Source organism: Motacilla alba, chromosome Z, assembly GCF_015832195.1.
Source record: "Motacilla alba alba isolate MOTALB_02 chromosome Z, Motacilla_alba_V1.0_pri, whole genome shotgun sequence".
Classification (NCBI taxonomy): Eukaryota; Metazoa; Chordata; class Aves; order Passeriformes; family Motacillidae; genus Motacilla; species Motacilla alba.
The window spans coordinates 40,631,560-40,645,623 of NC_052046.1; the positions used below are offsets into that span (position 1 = coordinate 40,631,560).

Here is a 14,064-nt window from a genome sequence, read left to right on the forward strand (position 1 = left end):
ACAGGTTTTATGACCTTTGGTGTGGGGAAGTTGATCAACTTTATGGCTGCAAATTTATACATAACAACATTTGATATGACACATAGGCTTGAATTTTAAATGTTGCCAGCCTTTAGATAATGCTGAAGTCCATGAGGGACCCTGGTAATTCAAGTCAGTAATTTCTGGCAAGAGTATATGCACAAATTGATTAAGATGGCTTACATTTGGGGGGAAAGAAGCCTTTTTTAGTGTATTATCATATTTTTTCAAATATGGGACTGTCTGTTTGTGAAGATGGGGGCAAATAAGGATTTTAGCAGATTAACTCAATTGCCGTTTTTATTGTTCTTTGCAGGACCCAAAAGAATACTTGCCCTTCTTAAATGCCCTCCGGAAGATGGAAACCAATTATCAGCGATATACAATAGACAGACACTTGAAGAGATACACAAAAGCTCTTGGCCACCTCAGCAAATGTGGTAGGTGTCCTAAGAGGATTTCTGCGGTGTAACATGTCCATTTTGGAGAGCCTTTGAGGGGAAATAGCTAAAGAAAGAGAAGGATTGTGTAATATTATCTTCCTGTCTGGTAACGGGTGGTGAACTTCTGCTACTTGCTTTTTGTACTGTAGCTTGGTACGGGAAGAAAGAAATGTTTACTCCCCTGTGGTCATGAAGCACATGAAGTCTTGTGTTGTTCCTGCTCAAGTGAATTGTTCCTGCTTAATATCTCTAGCAAAACATCAAGGAAGTGAACGCTTTGATTTTACAGTAGTAGAATGGGTGGTCTTCCACCCAGGCACTTCTGGGTTGATTCTTCATGTTGTGAACCCAGACTGTCTGGGAGCCAGGAGGGCCATGTACTTTCTCTTTAATTTTTACAAAAAGTAAATTATTTCTGCAGGTCCTGAACACTTCTCTGAATTTCTGAACTTGGTGAAGGATCAGAATCTGTATTCTGAGGCCTTGAAGCTGTATCCCTCTAGCACTCAGGAGTACAAGGTGTGTAAGCTCGTGACAGTGCAGAGTCAACAGTTTATATTCCCTTATGAGTGTGTTTGGATCTCCTCAACACCATGCATGAGGGCAGGAATGAAACTGCAGCTGCACGTGTTCAAGTTCTGTAGGTCATTGCACTTCCAGTGTTGTCTGAGACCCTCTTCTGAGATAACAGCTGGAATGACTCTCAGCATTAACCCTGTGCCATTTGGTCATCAGTGGTTGTTATTCCTTTGATCCTGTGACTCAGAGAGCACCTGGAAGTCCTGTTTCTTCTGCTGCACTATCTTGTAGTGTGCTGAATAGCTCTCATAACCTCAGGAAGACTTCTCTCTGTTTTGACCTCTGTGTGGCTTGCAGATTATGTGGGGACAATTTGTTATCCTTAAACTATTCTGAAAAGTGCTGAAGAACTTGGACACTTTTAGATGTGCTGTTTCCTAGTACGTAGTGTACTTGGTTTCAGTGTTACTGAAGATCTTCAGCTTGTCCAAGGCTGAGATAAAATGAAAATGCATTTAATATAAGTTAATGTAGATACTGTAAATACACAACACATAAGCCTTTGTACAAGGAGGAGTTGCGTGAGAGGGGAAATAGAGAAAATCGGTCTATTTGCAGCAGAGTGAAAGCAGAAAGAAGTCTTTATTCATGAGGGAGATCTGTTTCTGGATGACTCCTTGGGAGTAATTTATTATTCACCCTGTATCCTTCCAGTGAAATCCACTTGCCCCTTCTTCGTGGAGATAGTGATCTTTGAGTAGCCTGTGCCTATAGAGTTACAGGGCTTGCGTGTTCCCTTGTGCCAGTATTTGTTTCCTAAAGTAAGTTGGTTCAGAGAGACATTCTAACAAAAACTGCTCATGTGGGTGGGGAGGAAGAGTCTGGTTTCCTGTAGTATCTAGTTTACCCAGCATTTGGTTTGGAGAGTCAGGTGCCTCCCTGTGTCACTTGCTGTAGCTCTGGGAAGTGTCTCCATGTGCTGATCATTAGCCCTTGGCTTGATATAGTTTGAAATGAGGTAGAAACTTCATGCCTAGAAACTCCTTGGAGAAGCTGTGTAAGAGGCTTTTGTTGATGGACCCTTAATTTTTACTAATGGAGGACTGCTACTGACCTTTCTTTTTTTTCTTTTTCTTTTTTTTTTTTTTTGTCCCTGTCTTTCAGGATATCAGTGATGCATATGGGGAGTACTTGATTCAGAAGCAGCTGTATGAACAGGCTGCATTGATATTTGCTCGTGCTGGCATCTTTGCAAAAGCACTTGATGCTTTTCAGAGCAATGGCAGCTGGCAACAAGCCCTGTGCATGGCATCACGGCTTGGTTACACAAAGGATAGGCTGTCCAGCCTGGCACAGAGCATGGCAGGTAGGCCTTGAAGAGAAGTACATGTGCAGAGCAGAGTGGCTGCTGTTATTTATGGTTCACTTCAATTTTTCCTAAAATTCAGTGAAAGCTTCATTATTCAGCAGCGCTTTTCTTAAATGAGAACAAAGATCCCATGTTTGCCCAAGGTTTGTGCATTTGCACATGACCTTTGTTTCTCAAAGAAACCAAAAGATGCTGAAGGTGATTTGGTAGGCAACACAGGAGCTGCCAAGAGAACTGTGCCCTTGGCTGCCCAGTGCTGACTGCTTCTTGCATTGTTCCCTTGCAGCTGGTTGCCAGACTCCTCTTTCAAATTGCCTCATTAGTTAACCGCAAGGAATGGACATGCATTGAAGTGTCTGATGTAACTGAGGCCTCTAGACGTTAACTGGTGCAAGTGCTGTGCCTATTCACCAGCCCTAAAGGCTGTTGGATAATTTGGAGCTGCATCTTGTTTTCTCCTTGAAGCCAGCTAGCAGCTAGCTAGCTGGTACATAAAGCTGTGTGTTGTCCTAAGGAGAAGAAGGTAGCTGGTCACAGAATTTGTACTCACTAGTGCATGTCAGACAAGAGGTGTGTTGTGGACCTGGTGGACCTATATTTCAGCAAGAGAAATTTCATCTATTTCAGCAAGAGAATGGAGCATCATTACTCACAGGCAGAGTTTATGAAGGGCCACTTAACACAGAAGGAGTATGGCCTCTGGAAGTCTAGTCTTCCAGAATCGGATACTCCTGTATTTGCTTTTTATGTCACTTAATGTGATTTAAATCCTTCATGCCTTTAATGCTTTTTTATGGTGCCCTTTTTAAATTACAGCTGTAATTTAGCAATTGAGTACATGTGTGAGCAGATAGAAAGTGTCTCAGTGAGTGGGATTTTTCCTCTACTTGGTAGTTTTCTGGCACGAAATCTAGCTGTTTCCGAAAAGCTGAAATTCCACTTTTTCTTGTAGGAAAACTAGTTGAACAGAGAAGGTACGCAGAGGCAGCCATACTCCTGGAGCAGTACACTCAGGTAATGTCATCACCCTCCTGCCTGTGGCCCAGTAATGCCCAGTATCTGTCAGATACACCATCCATTTTTTCTCTGTTCTTCACATGTGACTCCATGCATGCTGGCAGCAAAACAGTCTGTGCCATGGGCCCTCTTGGGGAGGGCAGAGCAGGCCTGGGTGATGCAGTGAGCAGGGTGGGGATAAATGCTGTGTCCCTGAGTTTTTCCACTTGTGAAAAATGCTTTGGTATGAAAAATGCTTTTCCCGTGCTTTGGTATGAAAAATGTTTCAGCTCTCCTTTGTCTCAGGGAGCTGAAACATGAGGACTGGAATAAGGAAGAGTTCCAGAGGGATTTCCCCTTAGTACAGGAGAAGTAACATAGTTTTGCAAAGTTAGTTTGTGATTTTTGTTTGCTTGTTTGGATTTTTATGTCAACACCTCAAAGTAGCTGGCATAGTAGTGTTTTCCTCGCTTGACTGTGATACTGCTGTGTAGAAATACCCATCTGAATAGCTTCTACCTGAACATGTATAACTAACAGCAGTAGCAACCCGTGGTTGCTCTTTCCTTCTAGGACTATGAAGAGGCTGTTCTCCTGCTCTTACAAGGGGCTCTTTGGGAAGAGTCTTTGAGACTGGTAAGACATTTCAAACCATAAGAGCAGAAGTGGAAAAAAACTTTAGAGTGCAAAAACAGAGGGATGTGATATGGGTTAGATCTTTGAATGATACCTTCTCTTTCCCTGATCCAGATTCACAAGTATGGTAGGCTGGATATCTTGGAAACCAACTTGAAGCCTGCTATTTTGGAAGGTGAGTCTGTGCAAGAATCTAATATTTCTCTGTGCTATAGAGGCTAAAAAATATCTTTGCTGGATCTGTGGGAAGTCACAGCATTCCAGTACTGGAAGCTGTATGGAAAGATACTTTGTTTCCACCTAATTGATGCTGCTCAGTTAGCTGCACTTGGCTCTCCTCAGTGCATCTTGAAGCCCTGCAGTGTCATGGGATCATGTCAGCTTAGTCAGGCTCCTTTGTAGCTTTTCCAGACCTCACAGACAGAAGCTGTAAAGAGTCTGTGTCTGCATGTCCATGAACAGGCAGAACAGTCCTTGTTCCAAAGCATATGTAGCAGCAGTGCTATGGACCAGGAAAATGGCTATCTGTCCTGTACGCTTTGATAAGTAGTTTTTGCAAGTAAAAAATTATTTGCTAGCTTTATTCTCCCTTTCACACAGGAAGAATATTTTATTATGTTTTATTATTGATTGTTCTTCCTTTTCTTGCTTTATGAGTTGAGGGATTTTTTTTCTGAGCTTGTTGAAGGACTGTGCTTGTGTAAAAAAATGCTTTTCTGTTTCTCTTGCACAAATGTTTATGTTTCGATTTTCTTAATGATCAGCTCAGAAAAGTCAGCTGATCTTCCTAGATTCCCAGAAAACAGCATTTCTTCGCCATAAGAGTCGCCTGCAAGTGGTGCGAGAGCTGAAGGAGAAGGCCTGTGAGAACCTGCAGGGTTGGTATTGAAGTGCATATAACTTTCTTCTGCATAAGTAACTGTGATCATGTTTTCATTTGTGGTTTCTGCTTGCTGTGATGGAGCTGTCCTCTCCTTTAGCTCCAATGGGACCTACAGCAGTAAAACAGCACCCTTCTCAATCCCTCCTCACTCCATATTTGGAGTGTGGTTACTCTTGTATTTTCAGCTCTTCCTTAGGTCACAGCTTTCTCACAATGAAAATGCGCCTGAAAGCTCTTCAAAATGACACAGCATTGTCTCCACAGTACCAACTTGACTGGGTGAGACAGCGCTCAGCATGTCCTTGGTGCCAAGTACCTATAGGCATATTCACCTGCCAGCTGACACAGGCTCAGGGAATTTCTCTGAAAGCAGAATGCTGTGTCCTAGTCCAGATCTGCTGCACTGAGATTGTCATCTCTCTGATTTTGCTGTTCAATGTCATGATCCCCACCAGGGTGGAGGAGCAGTGTTGTTCTCACAATTATTGTTTCCTCTTGTGTGCTGGCTCAGTGAGGTTGGGAGCCATAAGGCTCCAGAACACCAGCAAGGTAGAATGACTCCGCCCAGCAAGCTACACAGATCAATCAGAAAAGGTTGAAATAATTCTGACCTTTTTCCACACTGTAACAGTTGTTACCATGTTTTACAGATTATGAAGTGCCAAATTGCCCAGAATTGGAGCTTTTCTCTGAAACCAGCAGTGTTGTGACAGCCAGTGACATGAACAGCAAATATACACACAGCAATTCAAGAATATCAGCGTAGGTATCTGCCTTCAAATCAGGTAGTGACTGTTCTGGCATCAACATTCAGGAGGTTAGCTTGCTCATGCTTGGCATGCTCCTCCTTGCAGCTGGGCATGCCTTGTAGCTGCTTTAATTACAGGCATTTAATGGTTATTTTAACTCTCATTGGAAGGGAAAGAGCAGAAAAAGCCAAAAGCTACTAGTGCAACAGGAATAGCAGAGGAGCTGAGAGCACAGATTTTGGGTGGGTTCTGGCTCCCATGGATGTTGGGCATGTGGCCAGAATGGCTGGCTGTAGAAAGCTAGACACAGAATACAGGCAGAGCCTCTCAAACATTAACAACTTGTGTGCGTGTCTTGTGTTCTTTGGCCCAGGTTTCACACTTGGTGCATGGGACTTACTACTAAATCTCATACCAATGTCTTCCCACAGTGGTTGTGTGCATTGTTTTTGAGTGCTCTCAAGAGTATGAGCTGCAGTGTGGGGTGGGGTGTGTAACAGGCTGGTGTAGCCTGTGGGACCACTTCTGAATTCCCTGGCTGCATTGTGGAAGAATATAGTTGTGGGGAAAATGTGGACACTTTAGACACTTTTTTTTTCTTGTGGACCAGATGTAAACAAGGAGAATGCAGCCTTAGTATTCAGCACCAGAGTGTATGGATCACTTAGGAACATTATGCAAGTAGGTCTGGTCTGGGAAAGTAGTTGCTTTCCTATGATCATGGTTAGGAGCTGAGCAGGCTCTGGAGATGGCAAAAATTAAAATGTTCACAGCCAAGCACAGAGCCTGGCCACCAGTGTTTTAAGTGGACGTCAGCTTTGCCTGATAGTGACTACTGCTTTGTGCTTGGAGCAGCTCCTGCTTTGTGTTGTAGACATGCTTTAACCTTGCTGGAACATGTAGCAATCCTTTTTGGAGTAGAGAAACAGCCTGACTCCTGTCTTGTGTTTCAGACCACTAAGGATATTGGTTGAATAGCGCTGAAAACATTGTCAGAGCACCTAAGGTTACATGCAGTCCTCTGTCACAGGAGAAGGCAAGGACTTGAGTGACAAGTTTCCTGCACACTGTTGATGTTCCTTCAGTCATAACCCTGCTAACAGCTAATCCTGTTGTGCACACTGTAACTGAACATGCTCTTTTCAGGCGATCCTCAAAGAACCGACGCAAGGCAGAGCGTAAGAGATACAGCCTTAAGGAGGGGAGTCCTTTCGAAGATGTTGCCCTTCTGGAAGTCCTGGGAGAGAGTGTCCGTGCTGTTGAGTCTGTGAAAGGTAGGATAATTGGTGATCTTAATCCGTGCTGTAGCTTGTGAGGATGAGGACAGCTAAAGTAATGTTCCCCCTCTTGTTCTTACTGTGTATGCCAGAGAGAAAAGCTGCCTGGTCCATACAGCTCTCTGCATTGAGCCTTGGTTTAGTTAATCTGCCTCTGTGCTCAGAATAATGTGAACTCTCTGCATTTGAAGTTGGGAGCAGAGAAAAGAAGCCTTCTCAGTACCATTTCACATTTGTCTTGTTTTTGTTCTCGGACACTGTAGGGGCTCAGTAAGAACAGAACCACTTCTGAGTTGCTGCTCTTCTTCCTGTGTGCTGATAGGAAAGAAATGCAGCTGTTTATTTAGTATACCTATGTTGATTGCTATTTTATTGCTTCTGTTCCCTCCTGTAGGAGAGATACACATCCTTCTGAAGCAGCTTGTGCTCTTTGGTTATGATGAGCAAGCTGGGGCACTGCAGCAAGTCCTGGAAGAGGTTTTGCAGTTGATGGAGACCTCAGTCCCAGAAATCTGGACTCCAGACCTGCAACAGAGCTCTGTCAGCCTGGTCTGTGCTCATCCGTAATACCTATCACTCTCACTGGACAGTATCAAGTGTTTAGCAGTATTTTGCATTCTCCAGCACAGAGCCTAGATTCCTCCCATGGCTTTCAAAATCTGTGTTTTTTTCTGTTAGAGGTTCAGTAGATATTCTGGGCAGGACTATGGGATTTGCAAGGGTCACAGGATGAGGGAAGAGACGAGAATCTTGACTCCATGTTTCAGAAGGCTGATTTATTATATTATGATATATATTATATTAAAAATGCTATACTAAGACTATACTAAAAGAATAGAGAGAAAAGGGTTCATCAGAAGGCTGGAAAGAATAGAAAGGAATGAATAACAAAGTCTTGTGACTCCCAGAGAGTCTGACCCAGCTGCATCCCTGATTGTTTATTAAGTAGAAACACCTAACATGGACCAATCAAAGAAGCACCTGTTGCATTCCACAGCAGCAGATAGTTATTGTTTACATTTCTTTCCTGAGGCTCCTCAGCTTCTCAAGAGAAGAAAATCCTAGCAAAGGATTTTTCAGAAAATACCATGGCAACACAGGACCTGCCAAGTCAGTACATTCTAGATGGGTACTACATGTATAGCCTACTGTGACCCCTGCACTGACTGCCACACTGGATGTGATGGGGTCTTCTGAGGCTTGTGTTGCCTTGTCCTAGTGGTGACTTGTTTTTGTAAGCTCCATCTTAAGCAGTTTGTAGAATATGGGAATACTCCCTTCTTTTCTAGGCCTAATGGTAGAAGTGTACTGTAGTAGAGTAGGTCTTGTGAAGTGAAAAGCTACTGGATTGGTCAATTAGGTCTGAACCATATGTCATAAGGAGTAAGTTACATAAAGGGTTATGTCAAGCTTCTAAGCTTCAGCTTAATGCAGAATAAGGAAATCTCAAGGGCTTTAGTTAGTTCTCTTCCAGAGTAAAAAAAGTCTTTATTTCTAATAAGTGGTTTCTGAGCATTTATGTTGAACACAAAATGTTCCCAGTATCTTCTCCCCAACTGCTGATTAGCAGGACTCTTAAGGACAGACTAAAATTGTTCTGTGTGACAGGGAACAGAGACTCCCAGATGAACTTTAAATATTGATGGTGCTGTAATGAAGTCAGTCCTGCTGAATCATGACATTTGTGGTGCTGTGAAGAAGTTGGTGGTGGATAAGAGTTCTGTGTCATGAAAAGCTGTGTGAAAGCAGTTCTCTCTGCCTCTGTGTTAACTTTTCTGAGACATTACTGGGCTTTGATCACACCGATGACACTTTGATCCTGTTCACTTTGTACTGTGAGGTCTCCCAGTTTTGGATAATCGTAGCAGCGTTTCCTTTGAGGGTTTACCTGCTTGTGCCTTGCATTGTTCGGGTTGGAACATGGCTATTTCTTCTTACAGGTCTTGGGACCCAATTCAACTGCAAACAGCATTATGGCTGCTTATCAGCAAAAGAGGATGATGCCTCCTGTTGTACAAGGTTAGTTGAGGCTCTGAGATAAATTTGGGTGTGAAATGTCAGGGAGGTTCGTGGGCTTGGAGGCTCTGCACTGCTACCTGCCAACAGTTGTACCAGTTACTCAGCTATGGTGGTTCCTTGCTTTTCTTTATGGGTGTATCATCCTGCCTTGTGGCAAGTGAGCAACTTTCTTAATAAAGTTTATTTTGCTCTAAATTTGTGTTCTAAAACTGTTTCAGCTTAAAACTGTCTCCTGTGCTAAAATATCTCAACTGCTCCTGGGTTACTGTGTGTGTAATGTCAGTCTGTTGTGAGGGAATTGAAAATCTGATTTCTTAAGGAATGTGTTAGATAATTCTTCTTGTAACTTACCTGCTGAATTTTTCTCTCTGGCTTTGGCAGTCAAGCCAGGCCCTTGACCAGACCAGCTAAAATCTGTCGTGTCACTTTGCCATCTCAAAGTCCTGCAGTGAATACAAAATCAGGGCTGAGGGACCTAGCAAAGGATGGTCCCAACTCCTCAGTCTTCCGTCTTTCCCCTAGTCCTACATCCCCTTTCCCTGCTAGTCCTGAAATTGCTTGGGGAGATCCTCTATTGAATCTATAGATGCAACCTATCTATTGCCACTTGCCAGGGCTGGCTTTAGAAAAAGCCTTGTGTCTCTTACTCACTGCAGAAGGAGCCAGCTCACTGTGGTGCATGATGGGCCAGTGACAGGTGAATGAATGGAGTTCTGCTTTGTGCCACTAATGGTTGTGGCTTTGTGCCTGTGCCTCCTCGTTCTGAGCAGTAACACTTAATGATTGAGAGGGGACTTGGTGTGCCCAGACATTTCCTGGTGAAAGCAGGTCTTCTGAGGACACTCTCCTGTAGAGGCTGGTGATCAGTCACTACAGGAAAATGATAGATGTCAAGAGATTTCTCAGCATCCTTTGATGTAAGAAAAGTGGACAAAGTAGTTGACAGCTCTTGAAGAAACTATGTGCTGTTACCCCCTGTTCTGACACTTGTTCCATTTGTCTTTCAGATCCAGAAGTACTGACTCCACCAAAATTCAATAAAAATCTACAGTGGAAGCTGCATCTTCTCCAGTAACCAGAAGCCAAGGAATCCCTGTGGACTCTGAACTCTTAACTTTTCATATTATTTCATTATATCTTTGCAGAAGCCATTGCTGTTCTGGTGTTTCTGATACACTGTTCTTAGGGGTGTGCAAGTGAAGGGTCCCTCCACCTGGGCACAGCCACTTATGTCCACTGCAGAGGTGGCTTGTGAGGCTGGGGAGCAAAAGGATATGCAGCTCTGACAGCTCCTATCACTGTTCCCCCCTTCTGGGTGAAGCAATCCTACCAGTGTTGGATGGGTTATCTTCACTGCCATCCCTCCCTCCCAGAGCTGATACCTGCCATGATAACAGGCCACATTTTAAGCACTTCAGCCTGCTTTAGAGACTTCACTTGTAAGACTGTGCCAATAGGAAATTACTGTAGTTGCCAAACAAATTTTGTGTCTTCTCTGCTGAAGCTGGGTGTTGCTGATACCAGATTTTCATTATTGCTTTGTTATGTCAGAGTGAATCCTGCAGTGCCAACAGCCGTTGTATTGAAATTGGGCCTGTTCACACCAGGAAGGTATTGGACAGAGGAAAACACGAATAAAAGCAGGGCGGAGGTGTTGGTGTCCCATTCTGCTGGGTAATACTACCCTCATTATCTGAGATCAAAGAAGATAGAGTAATGGTGCTTTATGGCACTGACTGATCAGCAGCTGTATCCTGATAATGCTGTGCACTGTTGCAGAACTGTGTCATCTGGAAACTGATCTTGTACTGAGAATTAGGTTTTACCCCAGAATACTTCTGTCATCTGATGTGAGAAGTAACAGCAGTAGCTCTGGGAGCAGAGGAAGGAGACAAGGCTGGAAACACTCTCAGTGGTAGCATCCCCTTCTTGGTGAATTTTGGCCTGGCAGCTGCAGTGTTCTGGCCATTTCCATTGGGTTCTGCAGAAAAACATCTTACAAACAAAGTGCTTACTGTCTGTTGGAGTTAATGGCACAGCAGTAAGCTGTGTTCTGACTGCACAGCATGAACATGTGCAGTGCTGCAGGTCACTGTTTTTGTGTGGCAAGATCTCCATCAAATGGGGGTGGCTATTTAGTCTTGCACTGTCTGTGTTGTGCTGGCTTGGGCTTGCTGGAGGGGAGTGGTAAAAAAGTATTTTTTCAGTGTGAAGCATTGGAGCACATCTCGTTTCCAGTTGTTCTGAGTTGCATGGCCTGTTCTGGGTTGTGTAGGAGTGACTTAAACCTGTTGTCAAATACTGTGACTACACTGGAAAGAGATTTTCCAAGAGTAAAGCCTTTTGAGATGGCAAAACACATGAAAGTCTTTACAGGGCAAGACTGATTCACAGGATCTGGGTCTTCAAAATAGTAGCAGAGCATAGTCCATGGTGAAATACAGAAGCCATCTACAAGATCTGGAGAAAGGGTTGCTGAGGGAGTCTGTGCTCCTCTGCAGAGCACTCTGGCCCTGCAACTGAAATGTGACACTGACACCAGTAATTCCTGACATTCCGAAATCTGATGCCAAGAAATGCTGAGGTCTTGCACAACCGAATCTATTGTCTAGAAAGAGAACACAAGAAAAGATAAAATTGCCACTGGCTTACTGAGGATTTATGCTTGTGCCTAAGTATGTGTATTTGTTTTGTTTTTCCATCATGGTGATGGCGAAAGCTGAACACCCTTTTGTTAGGCACACTTTCTTGTTCTCCCACCAAAGCAAAACCCCTTTAAATCTGCCATCTAAGTGAAGACCAGTCTTATAAATCATACATCAAATTCTTACTGTCTTCCCCTACACCTTTCTCTCCTGAGTGAACTTGGAGTAAGGAGCAGTAGAGCTGGGAGCAGCACTTAGTGTGGGTGAGCCTTGAGGGGGGGTATCCTGCTTACTACTTCTGCAGTTGCTGAACCTTAGTTTCTTCTCAGCAGCAGCTAGGAGTCAGCTTTCCCTTGATTTCTGCTGCCATGTTCCTTTGCTTTCTTAGTGATGTGTGTAATCTTGAAATATACTCAGCTTTAGTTACTGTCATTACAGACACATTGAATTTACTCTTAGGAATTCTGTGGGGGCTCCTCCAAACACAGCTACCAGGAACTGAAGTAACCATTAATGCAGAAATATGGAATTAACGTTTAAAATGTCTCAGCCTCTGAGCAAATATGAGCTGTGTGGAAGCTTCTTTCTCTTGTTAGATATTTTTCACCTGTCTGCTGATTAGCTTCATTAAACACAAAAGGAAAAAAATCCATCAAGTTCAGTAGGAAGTTTCATGAACAGATCCACAAACAGTGTGGTTCATTGGAGCAATAGATTACAGTTCTTGTTAGATTGCCAGTGATAAACACACCTGCAAAATACAGGTGTAGAGTGCTTTGTACATGTGTTCCCAGCTATACTCCAATGGAGTCAGAGTCACAGATCTTTCCAAAGAGGCATCCCTGCTCTGGAGGAGAGACAAGTAAGACCCTTGACTTGACTGCAAGGTGGTTATGTTCTCATCCTCTGCCTTGGAGGCTTTCAAAGAATAAATTTTTTATTTTTGGGAAAAGCAGAGATGAGATTGTAGTCTCATATTCTCTAACTGCAATTGTAAATTGTAAACAGAGAGGAGGGGGAGACAACTTACTTTATAAATGAGTAATAAGAGTTACAAAGAAAGAACAAAGGCATTGGGGTTTTCATAAGGGTGGAATAGAGCTCTTGTACCATTCTCTTTTCCACTTGGATGGCTGCAGGGCAGGGGTCATCTGGTCCTCCACCTGATAACCTGTCACCCCATCAGCCTACCATCAGCCCATGTTAATCCCTTCACATCTCATGGAAAGTCCTTTACCACATCTTCCTTGGCTTTAGGCCTCATTCCTGTAACAATATCACAGAAAATAATACAGCTTCAGAAGAGATCTAATTGCAGCCAGGTGTGGAAGGGAGATGATTTATCATCACTGGCTGATGAGTGTTAAGGTTATGCTGCTATTCTGTGTCTCTCTTCCAACAAAGATGTCATACTGGTTGCTCACAGTCTCCTGTACGGACTTACCATCTGTAGAGGAAAGATTGGAGGAAGGCTGTGGGTCCCCTGCGAAGCCACACACAAAGTAACTTGTGACAATATCTACGTTTTCTGCCTTAGTTTCCTTTGTGGCCTTGAGGCTACCCCTATAGGTGCCTGCCTCTTGTTGGCTTCAGAGAGCTTGTGCCACTGCTGCCATTCCTGCAGACCTTTCCCATACAGCAGTGACCTCACACAGTACGTGCTGGACATGCTGCCATCCCTCTCCCTGGGGTCAACCCTGGTGGCAGTGGTTCTCCTGGTGCTGCTGCTGATTTACAACATCATACAGAGGCTTGTCCCTCTGAATTGTGCCTCATGTTTGAGTGCGTGGCAACTGTGACTCAGCTGCGTGCTGTTCCCAGACAGATGAATTGCAGGGGTTTGTGCTTCACTCTCACCTGCTCTGAGAGGTACTAAAATCAGAACTCCCACCCAGATGTGATGGGCCATGGGCTATAAGCAGTACATTTCACTGTGAAGAAGCATGGTTTCCCTTTCTGGCCTCTGCCTGCTATAGGAAGACCATAGCTCTCTAGCATTCGCAACTGGCCTTGGTCCAAATTAGTTCCCGTTGCAGAGCATTAGCACTTCACCTCCGGAGCCAGCTGAAGCCCTAGTTTGTGACAAGAATGGATTCAGAGACTGGTTGTGCTTTTGTCCTTGTTCCTTACTCTCTCTAAGCTTTATTTTGTCATTTAAGTCATATTATTACTGATGTCAGCAATAAGTCAACTGTGACTGGTGTTTTAAATTAGGCCATGGCCAACTGTTCACCTTACTGTACCCCATTCTGGTGAAAGATGAATGCTTTAAGAAAAGATTTTGCACAGTCAGTCATAGGAGAGCAATCAACACTTTAAAGACCCAGAAAAGTGGGAAATGGCAGGTCTTGCAGAATATTTTTGAAACAAGTAGAGACCACAAACAGAAATCATGCATAAGATACTGGACACTGCATTTTGCAAGATTCCATATGTTTTACTGAAATTAACTAAATCAACTTAAAAAGCATCCTTTAGATGAACTTAGCTCATTATAATGTGAAAGC

General features: G+C 43.6%; 1 protein-coding gene across 1 annotated transcript in view; it reads left to right on the forward strand.

Moving 5' to 3' along the window:
• The window catches only part of ELP1 (elongator acetyltransferase complex subunit 1), a 33,540-nt gene extending 21,028 nt beyond the window's left edge, over positions 1 to 12,512 (forward strand). Inside the window, exons 25-36 of the mRNA XM_038123937.1 lie at positions 338 to 461; positions 886 to 983; positions 2,148 to 2,349; positions 3,305 to 3,366; positions 3,922 to 3,984; positions 4,099 to 4,159; positions 4,749 to 4,862; positions 5,518 to 5,629; positions 6,763 to 6,890; positions 7,288 to 7,442; positions 8,834 to 8,912; positions 9,920 to 12,512. Of these exons, the coding sequence (XP_037979865.1) occupies positions 338 to 461; positions 886 to 983; positions 2,148 to 2,349; positions 3,305 to 3,366; positions 3,922 to 3,984; positions 4,099 to 4,159; positions 4,749 to 4,862; positions 5,518 to 5,629; positions 6,763 to 6,890; positions 7,288 to 7,442; positions 8,834 to 8,912; positions 9,920 to 9,987 (1,266 nt within the window). The 3' untranslated portion in view covers positions 9,988 to 12,512. The remainder of the gene's footprint in view (positions 1 to 337; positions 462 to 885; positions 984 to 2,147; positions 2,350 to 3,304; positions 3,367 to 3,921; positions 3,985 to 4,098; positions 4,160 to 4,748; positions 4,863 to 5,517; positions 5,630 to 6,762; positions 6,891 to 7,287; positions 7,443 to 8,833; positions 8,913 to 9,919) is intronic.
• Positions 12,513 to 14,064: the final 1,552 nt, after the last annotated feature.